At 47.2% G+C, this 24,680-nt stretch overlaps 1 protein-coding gene across 1 annotated transcript in view; it reads left to right on the top strand.

The window, feature by feature from the left end:
* C9H1orf21 (chromosome 9 C1orf21 homolog) overlaps nucleotides 1-20,110 on the top strand; it is a 101,839-nt gene extending 81,729 nt beyond the window's left edge. Inside the window, exons 4-6 of the mRNA XM_058030628.1 lie at nucleotides 8,435-8,511; nucleotides 11,954-12,014; nucleotides 19,139-20,110. Coding sequence (XP_057886611.1) covers nucleotides 8,435-8,511; nucleotides 11,954-12,014; nucleotides 19,139-19,177 — 177 coding nt within the window. The 3' untranslated portion in view covers nucleotides 19,178-20,110. The remainder of the gene's footprint in view (nucleotides 1-8,434; nucleotides 8,512-11,953; nucleotides 12,015-19,138) is intronic.
* The last annotated feature ends 4,570 nt before the right edge of the window (nucleotides 20,111-24,680 follow it).

Here is a 24,680-nt window from a genome sequence, read left to right as displayed (position 1 = left end):
AGCTGAGGATTGGAAATGCAGTAAGTAAGCAGGCCACTGTAGTCTTTGAAACAATAATGGTTCTTTCTGCTGTTCAAAAGTAGCTGCTAACTAAAACAAGGAGAAGGTGGTACAAAATACACAGATCAGATGTAAGGCTTTTCCTGCAGTCCTAATGTTTCTCATGTGTGTCATAGTACATATGTGATACTTAATAATATTCCAACTATTACATCCTTTAAAATGCACATTTTACCCAGGCGTGCTGGAATTTGCCATGTAGCAAGAGCTGTTATTCATTCTCTTGGGTCTTAAATCTTATGCCTGGTGCAAATTTGAGAATTAATGCAAATAAAACAGACATTGAGAGGAGCAAAATACAGACATTGAAAATATGTTCCAGCAATGGCATTTACATAATTGCAATTACTGAAAATCTCAAAATTAGAGCCTTGGACAGTGCTGGGAGAATGAGAGCTTATTGTAGGGAATTCTTGCTGGTTTGGAACACACAAACCCTTCCTGAAGTTAATGTATGTGTATTGCTGAGTAGCACCACTCTTGGTTTTCTGTTATCTCACTTCTCAGGGTTACATCATTCCTAATTTCTTGCTACCATTTCACTCTGCTTACCTATGTTGTAACAGTGTCTTTTCATTTGCACCACATCGTTAATTAATTCGAGTTTTCCTCTTAACCGTAGGCAACAAACCCAGAAGGATTTGGTCTTTGATTTCCCTTGTTCCATCCTTTGTAAATCCCAGGTTAGAACAAGATGGGGGAAAGATCATAGAGTGGTTTGGGTTGAAGGAACCTTAAAGCCCACACAGTCCCATTCCCTGCCATGGGCAGGGACACCTTCCACTGTCCCAGGGTGCTCCAAGCTCCATCCAGCCTGGCCTTGGACACTGCCAGGGATCCAGGGGCAGCCACAGCTTCTCTGGGCACCCTGTGCCAGGGCCTGCCCACCCTCACAGGGAACAATTCCTCACCAATATCCCATCTAACCCTGCCCTCTGGCAGTGGGAAGCCATTCCCCTTGTCCTGGCACTCCGTTTCTTGTAAACAGTCCCTCTCCATGTTTTCCTTTGGCTCCTTCAGGCACTGAAAGCCACAGTTAGGTCACCCTGAAGCTTCTCTTCTTCAGGCTGAACAATCCCAATTCTCTCAGCCTTCCCTCACGGCCAAGCTGCTCCACCTCATGTGTCTGCTAAATTCCCCGTTAAGACTTGGTTAATGGGACACTGTCATTATCCTGACATCTAGGAGGATGTCCGTGCACTTTATGGAACTGCTTGGATGTAATAAGAAAAATGTAATAAGCATAGTCAGCCCAGACCTGCATTTGACAGATGACAACCAGTGACCATCCTAACTCCAGAGGAAGCACCATCACCATGCTCTTGTTTTCAGGTGAGGGGAACCAACTGCTATTTTTACCACCTCCTCAGTGTGGCTCTTTGGTGGTCACCATCATTTCCATGAGCTCATCCTACAGTGTAACCCTAAATGTTGTATTTAGGTAGTGAGGGAGGAGCTGTGTCAGTCCTGTTTGGTTTTGACAGCACAGGAAGATCTCAGGAGGCTTTTCTTGCATGAGAAGGCATCTCTCAGGAAACTGATTTTACAGAGGGTTAAAGTAGAGCATGTTCCAAAAACAGGCTGAAAAAGACCAGTTTGGCTCTAGAAAAGCAGCTTTAGAATTCACTACAGCTGCTGAAAATGTAGACCCAGCTATTTAACCACGGCACACACCTTTCTCCAGCTATTTCTCTCATGTAGGTGTGAAGGCCATAAACCTCTTTAAAAAACTCTTCCTGCCTTTCCAGCAAGGAGCCTTCATGGAGCAGGAATACCCTGACACCCCAACTCCCTCTCACACCATTTGTCCCTGGCTGTCAATGTTTCACAGACTTTATCCAGTCCTGTTGTTTCATGCTCATTGCCAGCTCTTTCTGTGCTGCTGCACTTGGTGGAAAAAGGCCTTCAGGAGACACGCATGAGGAACTGGGAGCATGAGTAATACCTGCATTTACTATAAATAAGTATATTTCTATAAAAGCTGGTTGAGCCAGAGAGACAGAATAGTTGATGGCACAGAGAATTATTAAGCAGAAAATAAATTTTTGAGCCAGGTTTTGTTGTCTAGGGTGGCTCTAGATAACAATCCAGAAGAGCAACATACCTGCAGAAGTGCAAGGTTGCCAAGTGCTTTTTGTTGCCAAATGTTCTCTCAGGTTTCCTCAAGAGTCAGCCTGGTGTTCCACGTCATCAGCAATGGGGTTTTAAACTTTTTTCTATCTGTTTTTTATTTGCTAGATAAAAGTTTCACCCGGTCTGATGTACCCAAGTCATTGAAGATCAGGTATATTAATGAGAGCTGGAGAGCAGGTCTCCTTCCTGCCCTTCCTGCATTTTGTTTGCAGTATTTTGGATATATTTTGATGCCACTGTTCCTTGTGCTCTAAGGCACCTTGCCACCTGGATTTCTGGGGCATACAGCAGTGAGGGACAGATTTCAGCCTCCTGCCAAGGAGAGGGGATGTTCTGTATCTTCATTCTGCAAATCCCCTCCTGCTGGCGGTCCTGCAGACGTGTCCCTTCCTCTGCTTCCTGCCCGTGCTCTCTGGGGTTATTACATGGATGAGCAGGGCTCCTTGCAGGAGCAAGGCAATTTCCCATGTCACCTGAAACTTCATGCACCTTTGGAGACAATGTTCTGGCTTTATTTATCTCTACTGTGCTCATTTTCTTATCCTGGCTGACCTTTTAGAGTGCTGTGGAGGCTGAAGGAACCAGAAAACCCTGATTGTCAGGGCAGCATAATCCTCATATTTCACAACAGAGGCATTTCACCAGTGATTACTCCTCTTGTTTTCTCTAAGGGACACCTTGAGTTTTATCAGTCTGTGTGCAGAAAGGAACTTTGAGATAGAAATCCAGATTTTATTTTTCTGGACCTTGGTGTCCCAAGCTATAAAGAACCCCAAGGATTCACCCATGTGGGCTGATAAAAGCTCAGAGCTCTGAAAGGGAGCAGGATGGCAAGGTGCAGGTAAGATAGCAGGATTTATTGGTAGGACTTATTTATCATTTATGTGCCTTATTTGTAATTTCTTTTGTTTACCTGCCCTAATTCCCTGTCATCAGGCCAGCTGCTGCTCCCATGTCTGCTTTCCACACAAAGCTCTGGTGTTTGGCTGCTATTCGACAGAATTAACTGGAATTACTGTAACTAATTAGCCCAGACTTTCTAATATTGCCTGGGAGAAAAGATGATGAGGATGCGTAGAAAGTTGTAGCCATTAGACTTAGTAAACACATACTCTGTGAAAACCCTTCAGTGCTGGGAATTGCCCTCATTTTTTTATCTCCTGCTCTTCAGTGATGTCCTCCATCAAAGCTCAAAGGCCACTGACTTGGGCTGAGGGTGAGCTATATTTAGGTACTGCAGGAGAAGCCCTGCAACTAACTCCAGAGAGAGCTTTTCCCTTCATCTTCCTTTGTTTCTTCTTTATTTTCCCCCTGACTTTATACTTTTGGCTGGGTTTTTCTGATTTTTGAGCTCTTGCAGCTTGAGTTGAGTGTAAAGAGGGTGTTAGATGTTCTTCTGAAAATAATCCCTTCACAGTTTTTAACATCTCAGAAGCATTTAAAAAGAATTATCAATGTGTTACTGCCCCACTCACCGTGTGTGCCCCTCTGCATGACTGGTAAATAAACACTGAAAGCAGCATTCCCTGTCTTCACAGCAATGGAGGCCTTTTGGTGGGCTGCAGGAAGCTGCTCAGGATTTACACATTTCTCTTTTTTTTAACCTGTTTTTATCCCATTTTGAAGTAAAGGTTTGGGGTTTTTTTGGGCTTTACGAACCCTGCTTTTCCATATTGCATTCCAGGAGCTGGAGTTCCTACAGCAGAATTTCCCAGCAGTTTCCCTGGGAAGGAGGAGCTCCATTGAGTGGCTGGTTTCAGGATGAGGTCTGCCCTCTGGAACACGTTTTGGATCCCTGGTGAAAGCACAGGAATTTTCCCTGCCAAGCCTGGGTTGCACTCCCTGTGTCAGTGCAGACTCACTGCATGGTGCTGGCTGGGTTTGCAGAATCAGGTTTTTTTCCCAAAATTAATGCCAGGCACTGTGGTTGCTGCTGCATGCTTGAATGGCCTCAGTCTCTCCCACTGCTGCTTGGGGATAAAACTCAACAAACCTACTCAAAAGGGGGTTTTCCCAGGCTCTGATTATACTTTATCATGGAACTAAAGGCTGGATGAGGTTGGAAGAGACCTCTGGATGTCCATGGTCCAGCCCTGTGACTCAGGCAGGGCTATCTAGAATCTCCTGCCCAGGGGCAAGTCCAGGCAGCTTTTAGACATCTCCAAGGATGGGGATACTGACAGGGGTGGGGCATCATGGGCAGCTCCTTCATGCTGGGCTGACCTGGCACAGCAAGAGTATTTAATAAAGCATTCTGTTTCTGACACCCTCCTGGACTGGATGCCTGTACACATTCTGGCAGGGCTATTGTGATTCCTCTGATGAAATTGCATCCAAGAATAATCTCCTTTGACTAATATCTGAGATTTTTCCATATTTGATTTGCCCCTTTGTTATAAAGTTACCCTAAATAATGTTTTCAGGTGGTTTTGCTTCTAGGTAGGTAGAGAAGAGAGGCTCTCTTCCTGCCAAAGGATAGCACAAAAAATGAGCCCTTAAGTACATATAAAGCAAGGAAACTTGAGTAAATCTCATGGGTCAGTGCTTCTCCCTTGTTCATCCTGATGGATGCCGACAGCCCATGAGAGATATTACTACCTGAGCCTGGTGCTCAGGACTGAGTGAGGTTAAAAATTGCTGGGCTGGCATATTGAAATTTAACATCTCATCATTCAGTCCATTTCTAACTGATGCATTTGGTTCCTCCTTTTCAAAAACAATTATTTTAAAGAATATTTTATGGCATAAAGAGAAAACAAATGCTTCATTTTTCCTCTAACTGACTTTAATGATGATTTGCTCAGGTCCAGAAAGCAGCTAAAGGTGCTGTTGGCTCCTTTGAAGGAAAATGTCATCTTGATATAAATCAGGAATATTATTTTACAAGGACTGTTAGCAGCTTACCTGAGTCAATCTGTGGCAGCCTTTATGAAGAAAAGCAAAATACTTCAAATGAAGTTCACATGTCTCTAGAAATGGGCTCGTCAGAGGGGAGGCATCAAGGGAAATGTTGACAGATATTTAATTATAATGGCAGTAGTGGCTGTTGCTGTGTTAATAGCATCTGGCAGCAGAGTCACTGCCATCTGTTAGTGCCCTGAAATCCTGGAGATGGTGCATCTTTTATGGAGGAATTAACAATAATTAACAAATCTATCACGTGAAATCACCTTGATTGGATGACAGCCCTACCTTGATAATGATTAATTGCAAAATAATGTGGAATAAAATGTCCACTATTCTCCTTTTTTGCTACTGCTGCTGTACAAATGCAGCATGCTGGGGGATTTCCTTTCAAGCCTGTGGTGTGGGGCAGCATTTGCTGCATTTATTGTAAATAATCCTTATAAGCAGAGCTAGATTAAAACCAAGCTTCTGCATATTCATTTCAGTTTGCAATAGATTAGGTCTCAAAAACCAGTTATGGTTCTTTTGGTGCATGGTAACTTACTTAATGTTAAATAAGGGAGAAAATGGTAACTTACTTAATGTTAAATAAGGGGGAAAATGAGGTTGGACTGCCAGAAGTGACCATTCAGCCAAAGTCAAGTCAGTCTGGAAGAACAATCTGACTGCATTAAAGCACTTCAAGGTGTTTTTGTTAGCTCGGTATTAGAAGCCAAGCCATTAATTTCTGATGAGTCAGTTTGTCTTCAGAGCTATGAGGAAAAAATATTGTATTTGTTTGCATTTGGAAGAATTATTTTTGAATATCTATTTTTATCCAAGCCAATATTTCGATCAGTGCTGTAATGAAATATCACTGCTGTAAATAAGAGTTATAAACAAAGCAATGAGCCAATTTGAGACCTGCTTGGGTTTTATTTTTCTCTTAACTCTTCCTTTTCTGTCTGTTCCTGCTGAGCAACAGATGGAAAAGATAACATACTCTTTGCTTAAATAGGAGAAATGCAGTAGATAATTGAGGTGTGGTAATTAACAGGAGCAATAGGAGGGAAAGAGTAAACTCTGGAATCTTGAAGTCAACTAAACAGGAATTTTATTTCTCTTTTCCCCATATGTGTCAGTTAATATTGTGAATATTGATCTGGGACCCACAGTGAGAAGGCAACATATACTTTTCTTGTGTCTTTCCATTTGTTGCTAAGTGCCAGAAGTTTCTTTAGGCTGGGATTTGGACTGACTCCAGCTCCTGATGGAGCTGCACTGACACCAAGCCACGAGCAGAGATGTGGAAAGCTGAGTTTGTGCTGCCTTGATTTATCACAGCTTCCAACACAGGAGCTGTAGATCAGAGTCTTCCCTTCCCCTTCCCATCCCATGGAGTGGATCTGAGGATGAAGGCTCAGGAGGCTGGGGCTCAGCTGATTTATGGCTTTGTTCTCTTCTCCATGAGACCCATGCCTCTCTTTTTGTTCTGCTCTGACAGCCATGTGAGTCAGACATGAGCTCATGGGTTGTGTGTCTGTGTACACACACATGTGTTCATCACACACAACATGTACATGTCACACCCTCCTAGCACTGTTGAGATTGGAAGATGCTTTGAAAAAAGTGATTTTGTTTTTTGTTCTGCTGCTCTGGCGTGATATCACAGGATGCTGAGCAGGCAGTGGCTGGTGGGGTGTAGCAAACACTGACACCCTTGTTAAGGCCTGGAAGAAGGGCTTGTTTCTCTCTCACTGCTATTTTCATGCAAGGCACTGTTCCCTGGTTAGGAGGATTAGAAGATATGCATTAAACAGTGTTAAATATGCTGAGGCAGTTGATGTTTACAGCCCTTGTAGAATTATTCCTTAAAATATTAACTGCTAGACAGCCACCTTTTTTTTTTTTAATTCAGTGATTTAGTAGCCCTTTACAAAATCTTGTGTGATTCAGACATTCAAAGACTAAATAAAACCACCAAAATTACCCACAAAAACACTGATTCTTGGGTTTATGTTTCTTAAATTGCCATGGGTGTGATGTGCCTAAGGAATTCAGAGGGATTTGTGGAGAGGGTGAGCTCTGAGATTTGACTCAGACCTCTCCCATCTTCAGCAGCAGCTTTCCCTAACACATGGCGCTGGGGAGATCTGAAGGAGGCTGTATCCCTGTGAAGGATTTTGGAGATAAGAGATAGATGTTTGCACTAATTTTGGGTTACAGAAGCTCATGACGTGATGATGAGGTCTTACCAAGCAGTGCTGCCTCTCAACTCTCCCCTCCCAGGCCTTTTTAAAGATGTTTTTAATGGTTCTGGTCCTCTGCAAAGGACAGGGTTGTGTTCTTGTCTGTAAACACAGACTGGTTTGGAACCTTAAACCCATCCAGTGCCACCCCTGCCATGGGCAGGGACACCTTCCACTATCCCAGGTTGCTCCAAGCCCTGTCCAACCTGGCCTTGGACACTGCCAGGGATCCAGGGGCAGCCACAGCTTCTCTGGGCACCCTGTGCCAGGGCCTGCCCACCCTCACAGGGAACAATTCCTTCCCAATATCCCATCTGACCCTGCCCTCTGGCAGTGGGAAGCCATTCCCCTTCTCTTTTCCCTCCCTCCCTTGTCCCAGGTCCCTCTCCAGCTCTCCTGGAGCCCATTTAGGCACTGGCAGGGGCTCTGAGGTCTCCCTGGAGCCTTCTCCTCTCCAGGTGAGCATCCCCAGCTCTCCCAGCCTGGCTCCAGAGCAGAGGGGCTCCAGACCTTGACACATCTCTGTGGCCTTCCCTGGACTCTCTCCAGCATCCCCACATCCTTATTTTGGGGATCTCCAGAGCTGATTTGCTTCCTTGGGCCCCTTGTGCCCAGTTTCGTGGCTGAGCAGTTGCTGCTCTTTCCCAGCACATCTGACCTGTGCTTCCTCCTGCAGACATTCCTTGCTGCTGATGTTTCCCACTCTGCTCTGAGCCAGCCTGGGGTGCTGGCTGACTCTGGGACTGCGTTCCCAGTGCTCTGCCTTGCTCTGGGGGAGCTGGAGCCTGCTGTTGCTATTGATTTATATGAGCACCCTCCCATTTTCCAGGGCCCGCTGGAGAGTTACCGACCAGCCTGGAGTTTGATCCCTGGATTTCATCAGTGACCCAGAGGCAATTCCACATGCCACTGAGCCCAGGGTGTTTAAAAATTGCCCACCTGGGGTCATTTCATCTCTTGTGTTACCTTTAATTTCATTTTTGCTGAGCTTTTCTCATTCAGCTGAGCCTGGACCCAGCCAGGTGTGACACCCTGATGACAAATGCCTGTCACCTTTGTGTGCTTCATAAATACTGATGCTGTTGTGTGCTCTTTGTGTGTTTCAGGAAAAAAGTGCCAGTTCAAATTCAAGACTTAAATCTAATAAAGAGATCCCAGGATTAGTACATCAACCCAGAGCAAAGTAAGTTCAATTTCTGTTGTTTAAATCAAAATAAAGATAAACACAAGCAGTGTCTGTGAGGTTCACAATTACTGCCTAGGCAAAGACCAGATGACCCAGCAGCCCTAAAGTCATGCTGAGTACTAGAGGTAAGATCACCCGTGTCCCAAGGATGGGAAGCATCCTCTCCTTTGCACAGCAAAGATGCAGGACTTGAAAAAAGGTGAGATGCATCCTGTTGTGCCCAAGAGAAGACCCTGTGTTATTTCTCAGCTTTCCATACAACTTACACAGGAAAAACTTCTCTGTATCCACTAATGTTCCTAAATACAGCTGGGTCAGTCCCAGGGAGGTTTTTACTAGCTCCTGGTTTAGATTAGCAGCTGATTCTGCTTGGGACTGGGAATGGTCAGGTTGTTAAAATGAACTTGTTCTGTAGCTGCTTGGTCGGCAGTTCCATGCCCATGCTCTGCCTGGGGTCAGTCAGTGTTACATGAAATATTTGCCTCCTGTGGCAGAGCTGGTTATTGATAGTAGTAACTCATTTCTTTCCAAACTCAGTGTTACATTTTAATCACTAATTGGCTGAGGAATAAGTGGTTACACAGAGCCACATATCATTGTGTGAAGAACAAGTGATAAAGATTTGTGATTTGGGTTTTGGACAGCAGTGGAAATGCTGTTCCTTGTGCCCTGTCCTCAGGGCACTTACTAACCTAAACTTGCTGCCCCTCAAGTGCCTTGAACACGATTTCAAGTCTGGAAACTTCAGTTATTTCCTAATCAGCTGACAGTGTAATTCAGCCCCTTTTGAAAGGGAAAAGCCAAGTGCTTTGGATGTGATTGCAAAGAAATTCATGGTAGGGAGGTGGAGGTAGAAGCACTCTTCAGCAAAGCTGTGCTTCATTATTGTGGCTCAGTCCTTCCCAGCAGGGTCAGAGATGTATTCAAGATGCTCTAACATGAGGTTAATTACTCTGGAATAGAAAAAGGCTGTTCTTTCATTGGGTCATATTTTGGTACATCCACGACAGAGGAATTGCATGGGGCCATGGCTTCCATTCCTTCATAAAACTCTAATTTGAAAAGTCCCTGCAGAAATCAGAACTGACCAAAAAGCCTGGTTTTTACATTGCATTGAGAGAGATAAATATTTCTATCACAGACCTGCAAAAATAAGGAAACTCCCAGAGAGGTGCAGAGTGTAACATAAGGTTGTTGGGTAGAACCTCCAGTGTTTGCCCAAGGCTCTGCTGTTTGCCCAACCTACCACTGCATTTCTGTTTAGTAATAAAGTGGCCACATGTGTTTGAGTTGCTAATTGCCAAGTCAGCAAACAGCTGTTCTGATGTACAATTTTTATTTTAAGGTTTATCATCTAAAAGCCATGACAATTCTGACTTCAGGGTGGGGTGGCATTGGGTGGAAAAGATCCACTCAGCTGGAAGAACAGAAATTAACAGATAGATCATTAGATGGATCTTACAGTACTGTTCTGGTATAATGGGTGTTACTTCTAAACAAAACATGGACTAAGTGCCAAATTATAAATTCCTTTACAATATTTTGATGTCAGCTGAAAAGTAATATTGTGAGGGCTCTTCCCCCTGCAGGAGGATTTAGATTTTTCCATCCAGAGCCCTGGACTCTAAAACCAGGGGATGTAGGGAGCCAGCAGTAGCTTTATGGGGGTCTTTGGCAGAGGGAGAAGGGTTGGTCCTTCCTCTTCACACCCAGTCCTGGTACCTGCCACACCTTCAGGGCTTCCCCTGCACTCTGCTCTGACCTCACAGACACTTGTTCTCTCTTTTCATCACCAAACTCACTCCCTGACACCTTGAATGATCAAACACAGCCACCAAGTACCCTGGGACAGGTTCATAACCCAGGCACTGACAGCAGCCTGAAGCATAAAATGGAAGTGGTTATTTCAGACCACTTTTACCCTGCCAGATCACAGACTCTCAGAATGGTTTGGGTTGGCACATGGAAAATCAGCTAACCCAACCTCCATGACATGGGCAGGGACATCTTCCACTGGAGCTGATCTGTAGGATTATCCTGTGGGAATTTTCAGGGATATGACTGAAAATACATACACAATACTTCTTTTTTTCCCCTGCCTTCTTTTAGTTCTCTTATGAATTATGGCTGGGGTGAGTCACTACAGTATTATCTCATTTTATTAGAAACTGGATTTATGATGTTGTAAAGGCAAGACTATTTTTCAAGCACTTGCCTTCTCAGAAAGCACTGCACTGCCCTAAAATCCCTCTGCAAGGCACCTGAATGTGCAGGTGATGGGGTCAGCTGTCCCAAAAAGAGCATCTCTTCCCCATCTGAGGAGGAGGTGGGAACCTGAGGAACAGGCAGACAGCTGGGGACAGGAACTCCCTCAACCACTGAAAGGTGAATTGTTCCTGCTCCTGAATCACCAGCTTTAGGTTTTAATGCCATTTCTGAGCCCTCCTGGTGTGAACTGAGCTCCATTTATGTCCCACATAAGCAGATCTTTGTATACGTTCAGCCCATAGCAGGGAGGGCTCAATGCTGAGCTTTGTGGGGAAGTGCAGCCCCGTTGTTGGGCACTCAGGGAGAGCATTAACTCATTACAGCTGAAAGGATCCCTCTGAGGAAGAGGGGATGGGTGGGAATTCAGCAAGCCAAGCCAGCTTTGTGTGCTGGGGAACGGCTCCAAGAGCTGTGTGTCCTTCTGACCATTTGGCATCATTGTCCCCGCTGGCTCCGGTCCCCATCCTCCCCTCTCTGCATCTTTTTGTGCTGCACATGGAGTCCCTGGCACATTTCCCTGGGGGCCCAGTGCTCCTCCCTGCTGCTGCTCCAGAGGATGCTCCAGCCTCACCTTCCTGCAGGAGGGAGGCTCTCACCATCCCCTAGCACAGATAAACACTCCAAAAACCCATAAACACCTGCCCCATAGATAAGCACCTGTCACCCTTTCTGTGTCTCCTCATCCTGTCTGGGTTTTTAGCTTGCAGGTTCCCCATGGGGAAGGACCTGTGGTCCTGTGTGACCATCAGCATTTTATAGACAATGAAAAAAGAGTGTTTTCCAGCCCTCTTTACTAATGCAGAATCATGTTACTGAGCCTCTTGGTGCTGAAGAATTGGTAGAAGTGAAGGGTCTGGAGCACCAGGAGTGGATGAGGGAGCTGGGACTTTCCCTCAGCGTGGAGAAAAGGAGGCTCAGGGGAGACCTTGTGGCTCTGCACAGCTCCTGACAGGAGGGGACAGCAGTTGTCAGTCTTTTCTCCCCCATTCCAAGTGGCAGGACAAGAGGACAGAGTCTTTAATGTCATGTTGTGGGTGTCTCATTCTGTGGTGGTGAGGTTGGCAGTCCTGGAAAACCTCCTGTCCTGAGGGAGGGGGGTCTCTCACTCTTCTATAATGTTCTATAATGGGATAAATGCTGTTGGTATTGATACTGTTTCTTTGCCTTCCAGCATGCACATCTCTGAAAGCCAACAAGAATTCTTCAGAATGCTTGATGAAAAAATTGAAAAGGTAAGGCACAGGAATGTGAGCATCCAGTGTCCCTCAGGATGCATGGGGAGGACAGTGCCCTGCCTGCTGCAGCTCTCTGTGTCCTCCATGGTTTGGAGGGGTCTGGCCCAAGATTTCCCCTCCAGCTCCTTGGTTAGATAGCTCAAGTGCAAAGAAAACCAGGAGGTTGAAGAGTTTGCAGGGGGTTCTGAGAGAATCCTTTGTTTTGGGGGAATGTCGCCAGTCTGGGATTCATGGCAGGGTAACTCAGATGTTCAGGACATACATGCTGGGTAAAAGTGGGGTTTTACATCATTGCTGGTTTGATGTTTCATCACAACTGGAGTGTTAATGCTGTAGTGGCTGGAATAGCCCAGGAATTCTTGCTGAATCTCCTCGAAACAGCCACTGGCTCCAAGGGATGGTGTGGCTGTGAGTGTTCCCCGGGGCTGTGCCAGGGAAATAATGGTGCTGGAGATGTTTGGAAGAAGAGAATGAATAATTCTTTGCATATCTCAGCTGTCCTGAGAGCAGCTTTTGTGTTTCAGAAAGCTTTTAAATGACACGTTTGGCTCCTTTGTGAGACAGCAGTGCAGGAGCTGGAGCACAGCTCATCCTGGGAGTATGAGGGAGGGAGATGGGGGAGCTGATGTTCACACACCAATTTACTCTTCACACTGCCTGCTTGGGAGTTGTGCATCTTGTTTAAATACTTTATATTAAATATTTGCTTCCTCAGTAGCAGTACAAGCAAATATAAACTAATTTGTTCTGAGTACAGTACAGTGAGTACTAATTTGTACTCCCAGTTTCAGACTGGATATTTCAGACTGGATTCCTTTATGGAAAGGGAAGTCAAACACTGGGACAGGCTTCCCAGAGAGCTGCTGGATGCCCCAGGCCTGTCAGTGTTTGAGACATTTGGGCAATGCCCTTAACAGCACCCTGTAATTTCTGGTCAGCCCTGAAGTGCTCAGGCAGTTGATGATTGTAGGTCCCCTCCAAATGAATTACTTCTAGTCTAGTCTAGTCTGCTCTTCTGCTCTTTTCTGTTCTGTTCTATTAAGTTGTCATGTTGGGTTGTGGAGTAGAAGGAAATTTTTGCTTGCTGGCTCTGAACTTGTGCCTTTTTTGCCAGCACTCCTGGTCCCAGGACTCAGAGTGCTCCAGTGGGTGCATCTTGTATTTGTCCCAAGAAACACATTTGTTACTTTCCTCTCAAAGAATGAAAATTATAAAAACAAAAGAAGACATAAAAGGGGAAGAGTAAAAGTGAGGAGTTCATAGATTCCTGAGAAGAATATTTCTCTACCCAGTGTTTCACAGGGGTGAGATTTTATGTAACCTAATGCATTTAAAATGAGAATTTCTACATATCCATAATACAGCTATATCTCCTTTGAATAAATGCATCACCCTATGAATATTCAGGTTGCTTTTCCTGGACATCATCACCTTCCAGAAGGTTGAGCACAGAATCTCCAGTAAAATGGATTTTCCAAAGATGTGTCTTATCTGCAGACCAGACAATGCCATCAGGCTGTACCTAATTATGAATTTTGGTTAATTTTTGTTCCTGAGGTCAGGGCACTAACACCCTCATTCCCCAGCTGCCACACTGGAGTGCAGCTGACCCTGTCCCCTGTGCTTGGAGCTGTTTGGATCCCCTTTGAGCTGTTCCCAGGTGATCTCCAGGGCTAATTTATCTTGGGGATAATTTATCCTGGGGATCAGGAGATTGTCTGTTCAGAGGAAATCCACAGTTTATCTGTCAAAGAGACCAAGTTGCTGACAGCTGATGGGATTGGCAGGAGTTAATGTGCAGCTGAATGTGGGATTTGTGTTCCCTGGGGACCTCCTGTGCCTGAGGAAATAATCTTCATTGGAGAACTTTTGGGGTTTTTAATTCATCTTTGCTCAGAACGCGTTTTTTTTCTAAGTGTTGTCACAAATGCCAAAAAAGATTGGAAAATATGAGGGGCTTTGTCTGATCCTTAAATAGCATTTTCAGTGCCTTCTGCAGGGAGATGGAGGGCAGCAGCAGACACTGAGCAGGATTCTATCAGCTGGAAAGCTCTGTGGAGGTGTGGGGGGTGTTGCCTGTGCCTGGTGAGGTTCCAACCCTTGTGGTGTTCCTGTGGGTACCGGGGCTGTTGGATGTGTGATGGAGGCTCCAGTCAGGAGCAAAAAAACACCCTCATCTCCACTGAGATCCCCCCAGGGTCACCAAATGCAAGAACCCAGCAGCAGCTCTGAAGTGTGAGCACTGGGCAGGAGGGGGCTTGGAGCTGGCACAGCCATTGTGTGGAATAAAACTCTGCAGCCAGGGTGGGAAATAGAAAGAACACAGGCTGGTGTTGCACACAGGAAGTGTTTGTGAGTCCTGGAGATCAAAAGAAGCCTTATTGAAACAGTCTGGAGAGCTTCTGCCCCCAGCAGTGCATTCCTGGCTGCCCCTGCAAAGCTGCACTGCCTCCTGCAAATGTCACCTGAAGGTAAAAAACAGAATGTCATGAAGCACAGAGCTTCTGTCTACCAAAATTCAGTGTCAAAACACTGTGAGGCATTCAGAGGGGGACATCTGCTCTGTCTCTGAGTGAGTCTGTCCCTGCTTCAGGGGCTGGGCCGGAGCTGGCACGTACAGAGCTGCCTGTGGTGGTGGTAATGCCATTCAGAGGGATTGCTGGAAGGAAGGAGGAAATTCTGGGATGAGGGCTGGGGTAGGACTGGCTGGGAATGTGGAAGTCAGGCTCCAATGTAGGCTTGGATATTGGTTCTGCTGGAGTCAGCCCAGTCCTTTCAGAAACAGGAGGATTTGAGGTAAAAATACTCCCAAGCCAGAGTTAGAGGTTAGAGGGGAGCAGCAGGAGAGGGCTGAGCAGAGGACAGCACAAGAAGCTGTAGTTAGTGTGTAGTTAGAATATCCTGAGCTGGCAGAGACCCACAGGGACCATGGAGTCCAGCTCACAGGAGAACCCCAAGAATCCCACCATGTTCCTAAAAACCTTGTCCAGACACTTTCTGACCTGTGGCAGAGCATGGAGAGGAGAGCAGAGGGAACACCAAGGAGCTGTGTGCAGCACAAGGCCCTGAGAGGTGGCAGGGCAGGCTCAGAAATGTTCCCAACATCTGGCAGCAGCTGCAGAGAGTCCTCCTGGGGCTTCCCACTCACTGGGGTTATTGGGAACAGTCACAGGCTTTGCTTTGGGAGACAAAAAGCACCTGTGATCCAGAGTTCAGGGGGAGATGGAACAGAGACAGGCAGTGGGAAGGAGGCAGCTCATCTGCTGTCAGCATTATCATCATTTATTGAAAATTAGCCTGAAATCACAGAAATATATTCCAGTGGAGGATGAGCAACAGGTAATAGCAGCAATTAAGCTCGAGGAGAGCATTCCCTGGAGTAAATTAGAAAGATGTGGGTCAGGAGTACAAGTGATTTGCTTGACCTGAGAGTGAAGGCAGAAATACACAGAAATGTGGCTTTGGAGAGCAGAGGAGGCACAGAGTGACTGAACAGCCCTCATAAAGGGAACTCTGCTGGATAAATCTGAGATCTGCTGTGCCCAGCAGAGCAGAAATGGGCTCCACTGGCTGCAGCCAGGACTGGGACAATCACTGCACTCCTGTGGTGGGATAAATCTGGTGTTGAACTATCAGCTCTGATTCAGAAGATAGAAACATGTCCTGGCATCAGGCCATTTGTGTTGGTATTCAGCCAAGTGAATGAATGACCTGGGTTCTCTCCCGGGTCAGCTTGTTCTTGAGCACCAGCACTGTGTTGGGGTGGATGTGCAGGGATTTCTGCACCAATGCACTCACCTGGAGCTGGTGGGAGAGCACCCATCCCGTGGGAAGGATGGCTGGCAGCAGCTCCTGCATCCCTGGTCAGTGATGGCATAGGGAGGGGGCACAAGGCAGCTCCCTGTGTGGGATGGAGGGAAGGGAGTGCCCTTGGGAGAGGGCTGCCAGCCCCACGTAGTACCCAGGGCACGGTGATTAGGCTGAAACTCATTAGCAAAGTGGATTGCTCTTAATGACTCCATTGATTTTTCCCAACAAAATGAGAAAGGGACAGAAATGAGTACGCTGTGATTTAGTGCCGCCTCCCGGCATTTTCCTGCCGTCCTTTCTGGGAGCTGTAAACAAAACCAGCCTGGTGAAAAGAGTTCCCAGAGTGGGCCCTCAAAGGGGGCACTGTGTCCCCAGCCCCTCAGCCCACAGGAGACAGGGCTGATGCTGGCCCTCTCCAGCTCTGCCTCCCCTTCCTTCTCTCCCTCCCCTGCATCCCCTCCATCCTCACCCTCCTGTCCCTCCCTGCCTGCCCACTCCGCAGGCACAAGGGGCCATTGAGCCAGGTTGTTTATTGGCCTGTCACCCACACAATGGGGAAAAGGCCTTTTTCCTGCGAGTTTTTTCTTTCTCTTTTTTATTCCCTTAAAGGATGCCATGAGCATCCCCTGGAGGGGCATCAGGAGGAGGGCACTTTGGAGGTGCAGCAAGGGGAGAGAGGGGGATGAGCCCCTCTGGTTTGGGAGCAGGCAGCAGGAAAAGAACATCAGGCTGCTCTTTAATTTGGCTTAAATTCACTCACTCATTTAGAAACACTCCTGGTGTTCTGTGGACATCCACAGAAGCTGACAGTTGTATTTTGAAACTGCAGAGGTGGGAGATGGGATTACTCAGGGATTAGCTGGACTTGGAGGCACATAGTACAGTTCTCATCTTCCCCAACATAGTTCATTTACACTTTCAATCTTTAAAACTTCTCAGAAACCACAGAATTGGAAGGGACCCACAAGAATCATTGAGGCCAACTTTGAAGTGAATGGCCCATGCAGATTGACCCCACAACTTGCTTGGTCCATGGGTGGCCCATACATTCCTTTAGTAGCCACCTGCTCCGTGCCTCTGGCCCCTCTGGATGCAGGAGCCTGCTCCCCCAGGCAGAATTTGACTAACAGCCATGGAGTTGTAGAATCAGAGAGAGGTTTGGTTTGGAAGGGACCTTTAAAGGCCACCTGGTCCAGCCCCTGCAGCACTGGAGCAGGGTGGTTTCTGCCAGCTTTGAGCTGACCATTTCCCATCTCAGGCACTGCAGCCTCTCAGTGACCAAGGGATCATCTCCTCCAGCATCTGGGAGGCATCCTCTGAAACAACCCACAGGCCAAAAATGGACATTTTAGAGTATTTCACTGGATTGTGGCTGAAGCTGCCTTCCCTCTGCCAGCCCCTCCCAAGGAGCACTGAGGGCACAGCCCTTGTCTTGCATTTCTGGTGCAGCGGGGAGGGCTGTGCCAACAGGGCACGTTATTCCTTCTCTGATCTCCCTGAGCAGTGCTGACCTTGTTATTACTGACAGAAATGCATTTGGGGAGTGACATTTATACCAAAGCTCTGTTGGGCACCACTGGGACTCACTGCAGTCTGGGCATCACCTGGGCTGGCCAGACCACCAGAAGGTGTGTGTGATGTGTCCCCATGCCCAGCAGAGTGCAGGTGGATGTGATGTATCTGGAAGGACCAGCCCAGCTCCTGGTGGCCTCCAGGCCTTGCTGGGAGCTGCTGTGTCTGTGCCATGGCCAGGACTGGCTCAGCACCTTGGTTTGGAGCAGTTCTTGGTGTCCATTTGAGAACTGGTGCCCTTGGCAGCCAGGGAGCACACCCAGAGGCAGGAGGACTAGGAGGGGAAAGTGCAGGATGGCTTTTCCTCTGTCAGATTTGGGTCTGCTCCAGGGTTTAGTAGCAGTGATGGCCTCCAGTGGGGAGTGCTGGGCCGTGGGGCTCCCTCTTGAGTGAAGGGATGTCCTGGAGATGCTCTGAGCTCAGCCCTCAGTCGCTGCTGCTGCCTTTCACAGCTCTGAAGCATTTTGGACAAAGCCTTCATCACCACCAGCTCAGTCTCCTGGATTTATCCAAATGTGCTCCCTACCCTGGAGAAAACCGAGAGATTTGTGCTTCACTGCAAAGACTTTCAGTGTTCCTTCTTTTTGAGTCACAGCTTTTAGTTAAAAAAATGTAATTTTTCCCCTTTCTTTCTGGGTCAGTGATAGCTGAGTTGGAACTTGGGCTGATGAGTCTCTTGGGGGCTATTTTACTGTACTTAGAAAACCCTTCTGCTCTCAGTGCTGGGCCACTGGGAGCTGTCAGAGCCCTGCACGTTGCTGGGTCTGGGCTCCAGCAAAGCCAGCTCTGCAGTCCCACCATTGGCCCTGGGACTGCAGGGATGTTTTGGAGCCTTTGTTCCAGATGTGCAGCCCAGCTGTGTGCCCCAAATCAACAGATCACTCCTACCAAACATCCCTCCCTTTTTTTGTGTCTTTCTGGCTCTCCTTCTCCAGGTGCTCAGGTGATGCACCCAGGAGCAATGGGGAATGGTCCAGAGGTGCACATGTTGGGTCCTGCACTTGAGGCACTTGTTTGATGCAAGATGCCCTGTGTGGCCTGTGCTGAGCAGCTCAGCTCCAGCTGGTTTTGTGCAGGGCAGCAGGGACAGTGGCTCCTTTCCTGCTGCTCTGCAGGAGCTGGTAGGGAGGGATGGGATGGGATGTGCCTGCTCCAGGCCATCCCAAAGGGAATAAACACCCAGAGAGATGCTGCTCCTCACCTGTGTTTGGGATGGGATAGAAGGCATTACATGACTGGCCTGATAAGAAATCCATGTTTGGTGAAGCTTAGGCTGAATCCCCTGCAGTACAAGCTTCATTTCAATACCAATGGCATCTTTGCTCTGGGGTTAAACTTCTGCTGGGGTTATCAGATGAGGGATTCTTGTTCTCAGCAGCTGCCTTGTGCTGCTCATAGGATTATGTGCTTTGTTGCTTTTGCCTCAGAGATTATCCTTTCACAACAAATCTCGGGGCTGTGTCCATCAAGGTGGATCTTTGCATAAAGCTGGTTTGTAAATCAGTTTGTTGGAGCCCCCCTGGAATTCACTATGTGGGGGATGATGTTTATGAGATTAATAGTGACAGAAAGGGAAGTGTCTCCTCTCCTGGTTTCCTGCCAGTTCCCTGTGTCTGAGGTTTCTGCCCAGCTCTGAATTTAAACCCCCCAGGTTCAGAGCACTGCTCTCAGCCAGTGTTGCCTGGATTTATTGCTGTGTGCTTCTCCAAGTACCAACTGCCTGGCCTTTGTCCCTGCAGGGTCGTGACTACTGTTCAGAGGAGGAGGATGTCACATAGTGCCAGCTCTGCCCTCGCCCCGGAGCACCTCCAGTGTAAATAGATCCAACCCAGCCTTCTGGATACAACCTTTGGGACGTCTGCTCGAGTGAACAGCACTCCATAAACAGAAGAAGACCATTTCCACATTATATGCTCCATTCAGTTACAGTGTTTCCTAATGAACACATGAGGAATATTGCTAAGAACTCGTAAGGAACTGTTTTTGTTGCTGCTAGTTAAAACTTGTTGCAACTTCTCACTTTTTTCTGTGTCCAGATACGCAGCAAATCCTTAAAAGTTAATCCAAAAGACGTTGTTGATTTTATTGAGGCTTCTGGCCTGTTTTCTATCAGATGAGGTAGTGTTATACCAAGCTTCCATAAGTGACCATCCAAGCATCTAAGAAACACCCCCGAGCTGTGTGTCCGTCCGTGTTGGGGCCAGAGTGCTTGTTAGTGCTGGTGATTCCAAGCTTTGGAGATGGGATGTTTTTGCCATGGCAGGCCTTGTTTCTCAGCTGGGAAGAAGCTGAGAAACTATTATCCATTAAAAGCATGTTATCACTGAAATACTGGAAGTGATACAGGAGCAGGAACTTGTATTTTAAGAGGAAAAAAAGGTTTCATTTAAAAGGTATCTTAATCAAGGACTAAGCTTGCAGTATTGGCTTTGCTGAGAACGAATGGGAGTGTGATCACAATCATTTTGAATCTCTTTTTTTCTAAGAAAATAAACATTTTACTGTTTTTATGTATTCTTGTCTTTTACCATTCCTACAACACGATGTTTTAAGAGTCTGGGGACAAGGAAGACCAAGCCTCTCCTCTGCCTTGATGTGTCCCGTGGATCTGATCTCTTAAAGCAGCTCTGTGCCAACTGGGGGGGATGTGTTGTGTGTCCTGTAGAGTTTATTTTTCCATATTAAATGGAGAGGATATTACCTTCTCAAAAGCAGATGTAATATTTTTAACAAATGCTGTCATGAGTTAAAAAAAAAAAAGGAAAAAAATACAGCTTTTGTATTTATTATTTCAAAGAAGATTGTTACCTGTGCTGATATTTCTTCCAGCTTTGATGCCATGTGGGGCAGGGTTTGCCCTGCAGCCAGTGGAGAAGCTTTGCCAGTGTAGTTTGCTGTCACTGTGTTGATTTCATTTGTGGGATGGGTGTGGACCAGACTGAGGCTGCATTAACAGCATCTCCTGGGGTGTGGCTGACACTGGAGTGGGGCACTCAGCCCAAATATTGGCCATTTTTCACTGGGCTTTCTGAAAATCAGATCCCTCTAAAGGGTCTGAGTCCCTCAAAGCTCACCTGTGACCTCTGCAGATCTCTGAGTTACTGCTGAGTTTCCTGACTAAAGAGGTTTCCCTGAATGTGGGCTCTGAGTGGGGCTGGACAATTCACATCAGAAGATTTCATTCCCCACCAGTACTGTACCTGGAATATCTCCAGAAGCCCCCAGCTCCCTCTGCTGCCATCCCTGCACTGGATTTACCTCTGGATTTTGGGGATGAGCAGTGGGGACAGACCTGGCAGTTGTTCCTGCGAGCCCATCCAGCTGCAGCAGCTGTGAGGCTGCAAACCAACCTGTTTGTAAAGGTTTGTGAGGCTGCAAACCAGCCTGTTTGTAAAGGTTTGTGAGGCTGCAAACCAGCCTGTTTCTAAAGGCAGAAGTGCTTTCTGAGCTCTGCAGGCTCCCCAGGCTGCCTGAGCCTGAGCCCAGTGGTTGCTGTCCCCGGATTCAGACAACCCAGGAGCTTCAGCAGGTTCCCCTACAAAAGCTCAGTGTCAGAGTCCTCTATGGTGTATTCAGCTGTTTCCTTTTAGTGGTCAAAAGCCACCAGCCAGCTCTGATTTCCCTAAATCCTTGCTCATTTCAGCAGCTGCATTGGCCAGGCAGCCCCTCCCAAGTATCCTGACCTCCCTGGAGACAAAGTTTCTCTCCTTCCCTTCCATCCCATCGCTGTTCCTGGGGCTATGGTATCTCTGAGTGCTACAGAGCTATTGGGTTTTGGGATGAATTCTTCAAGGTGATGTCTCTCTTCTCCTGGATATGATTTTTTTCCATAATTTATGCCAGCTCTTGAGCAGGTGACTACGTTTGGGAGAGCTGAGAGATTGTGCATTTCAATTATTTAAAACACTTTAATTAATAAAGAGTCCTGGGGCTTGGTCCCACAAACTCTTCTCTGCAAAGCACTTTGGAAAAGCTTTCACTGTAGTGCAGGAGTGATGGGCTTGGGTCTGTTGTTTTGGAACATCTTGTGTGTAAATGTCCCACACAAACACTGTGTTAGACACGTTCTGGTCTTTCTTTCAGCCACCTCTTAGTTTTAATAATTCTTTTATTTAACATTTTCCTTGCTGCTGCTTCTGCTGGCACTGGAGACCTGTGCTTCGCTGGACGTTTTGGGAGAGAGGAGAAGCAATTCCCATCTTACCTGTGCTCGTATTCCAGCCAGCAGCAGGTGCTTCAGACTTGTGGATGAGTCAAAGCCTCCCTGCTGGAGCTGTAGATGGCAATATTTGGGAAGGCCTGGGTGGGCTGTGGTGCTGGGAGGCACTGGGATGGGCAGGAGGTTTGGAATTCTTCCACCTTTGCAAAACCCTGGCAGATTTTGTTAGAAGTCTAAATGTATGTGGCAGCTGAAGGTCTGTAATAATACAAGCAGATTACTCTGGCTGGAAATGCATCTCTCCTTGGAGCTCTACCTCCCCATTGCTTTGCTCTGCTCAAATACATTCAGCAGTGTGGAGAAAGGAGGCTGGGAAGGGAAGGAGAACTTGCTCCTATCTGGTATGCTGTGCTGGGCTGTAAATGGGATTTCAAGGTTCCTCTCAAAATGCCAGGGAAGGGATTTGAGCCCCAATCTTCTCTTCAGGAGGCCGATGCAGTATTTCCTGAGCTCCACATCATATTCTGGGATCTTGGAGAGAATGGTGGTGGAGGGGTTTTGCAATCAACCTTGTCCCTTGAAGTGCATTTTCCTTTGTCCAGAGCCCTTTGAGTGGTGCTGTTTTTCCTCGTTGGAGCCTCCCCCAAGCATTGGGAGGGGAACTGAGGAGCTGCAGCCCAGCCCAAACCCAGCCTTGGGCCTTGTTGTGTCTCTTGTTTAATTGTTTAATTACTGGCAGTTCCACTTCACCCCCTCCCAGCCCCTTCCACCCCCAATTAACATCCATTTCTTCCCTTGCATTCAGAGGTTTGGTTCTTCTGAATTAGGTCTCCCTGCCGGGATCCAGCAGAGCCACCTCTGTGTCCTGCCCTGCCACAAACTCCAGGCTGGCTCAGTGCCCCTCTCCATGCCCTGTAAAAGCAGGAGCAGCCGGCCCTCAGCAATCCCAGGATTTTTTGCAGTGTGCCTCTTTCCTGGTGACTGCCCCAGAGTACAGCAGGATTTAAACTCTGGATGATGAACTGGGAGCACAGGGATCCATGAAGCACCAGGGAGTCGTGTTTGAACTCCGAAGACATCGCTGTCATCGCATGAGAATGGGCCTGGAGAGAAATATTCTGTTCCCAGCTATTTTGGTTTTACCAGGTCTGTAAAACAGTAATTTCCTGTCACTTCCATTTGGAGTCAGCAATGACTCAACTCCAGATCAGCCTGGCTGACACACCAGGCCTTCAGGATAGGAGAGGCTGGGTGAGGTGTGTGTCTGTCAAAGAGCAGATGTCACATGGGCTTTGCACAAAAGGGTGATTTCCAGTTCCACCTTGTGATGGGACACTGGCACAGGGTGCCCAGAGAAGCTGTGGCTGCCCTGGATCCCTGGAAGTCCTCAAGGCCAGGGTGGACAGGGCTTGGAGCACCCTGGGACAGTGGGAGGTGTCCCTGCCCATGGAACAAGATGATTTTTAAGGTCCCTTCCAGTCCAAACCATTCGGGAATTCCATGGCTATAGAATCAGTTGTCTGACTCAGTTCCTTTGTGGGGTGTTGGGGAGTCTGAGCAACATCCCCTGTGCTAAAGAAGCTTTTACGTGTCTGGGGCAGCCCCAGCCCAGGGGGGAGGTAATGGCACTTGCACTCTGGAAAATCAAAAGCTTTGATCTCAGCCACACTGTGTGGTACAGGCAATTTTTAGGGTGTTCACTGAGAAACCACAGATTTGTGGCACTTCTGCTAATGTGGCTTTATGGAATCTGCTTTTGGGTCCTGGTACTGCTGGGCAACTCTCCTTTTTCAGGTTGAAATCTCTCTCTGTTTAGTTTAATTCTGTAGGAGTTCGGGGAAGAAGAGACAAGAAATGCAGGGATGACTTTGGAAGGGCACCTTATTTGCTTTGTTTTTGGGGAGATGAGACATCCAAAAAGTTGGGTAAGCCCTGATTGAAATTCCTATTGTTGTTACTGTGCTGTTGTAGCAAAAGGAAAGAAGCCCCAGCTCAGGGTTCTTCAAGATGGGAAAGTTGATAGAACTCAAAGATGTTCATGTCTTTGCTTTATAAAAAAATCATATTTTCTTTCAATTTAGCTGCACACATCTACCCATGACATCCAGGGAAATGCTCACTCTGAGTTTGAAGATGGGAGAGTCACCATCATCATCCTCAGGATCATCATCTTCATCATCAACACATGTGGGACTGTGAACCTCCTTCACAGAAGCCAACTCCAGCACCAGCCCCATGGACACGCATGGCAGCAAAAGGAGAAGCCTGTGAATCTTCCCTCTTGGAATGACTCCCTGTGATTCTTCCCTCTTGAAATGACTCCCTTTCTCCACCCTGCCATCCCAGATGGAGCCTGGCACCCTGGAGCACCCATCCTTCATCCCTGCAGAGCAGCCCCTGCCAAAGCCTCCGAGGTGCGAGCTCAACAGAACATTTGTACATTTAATTCTTTTAATGTAGCTGTATATTGAATTAAATTCTGAGACAAAAAGTTCTCAAGAGCAGTTGCTGCAAGAAGCTAGAAAGCTCCATGTGGGAACAGAGCATATTCCTGGGGTTTTGGCATTCTGCTTTTGTGTCTATTAATAATCCCCCGGAGTGAGTCATATGGAGCTGCATTTATTCACTGACTCGGAGAGAGCTGCTACCCAAAATAGCAGCTCTGTAATTTTTTATGATGCTGTAATGCCAGTGCAGTGAAGATTGACATCATTTGAGGGAGATGCTCCAGCCTGGCAGCCAGAGAACCCGTGTCCAGCCCCACAAGGAACGTGGGGAGCCACGTGCTCCATTACATAAAAGCGCCGGAGAGCCAGCACGGGGCGGAGATGCCTTTTCTGTCCTCACCTGAGCATCTTTTCCCCAGATTCTTCATCTATTTTAGGCCTTTCTAAGCCTTTTTTGCTCATTTTCTTCAATCACCAGGAGCACTGGGCCAGAGGATGATGAGGAAATGGCTTCTGCTGCAGAGGGGAGCCTCAAGCACATCTCAAACCATCAACCTGCCTGCCAGGAGGTCCATGGGGAAATCTTGAAATGCATCAAATTCAGCATCACCAGCTCATCCTTTTTCTCACCCACATTGCTGCTCTGTGTCCCTCCCTGAACCCCTGCGTGTCCCC

Source organism: Melospiza georgiana, chromosome 9 (assembly GCF_028018845.1).
Source record: "Melospiza georgiana isolate bMelGeo1 chromosome 9, bMelGeo1.pri, whole genome shotgun sequence".
Classification (NCBI taxonomy): Eukaryota; Metazoa; Chordata; class Aves; order Passeriformes; family Passerellidae; genus Melospiza; species Melospiza georgiana.
The sequence above is the reverse complement of the archived record's forward strand: the minus strand, read 5'-3'. Positions and strand labels throughout refer to the sequence as shown.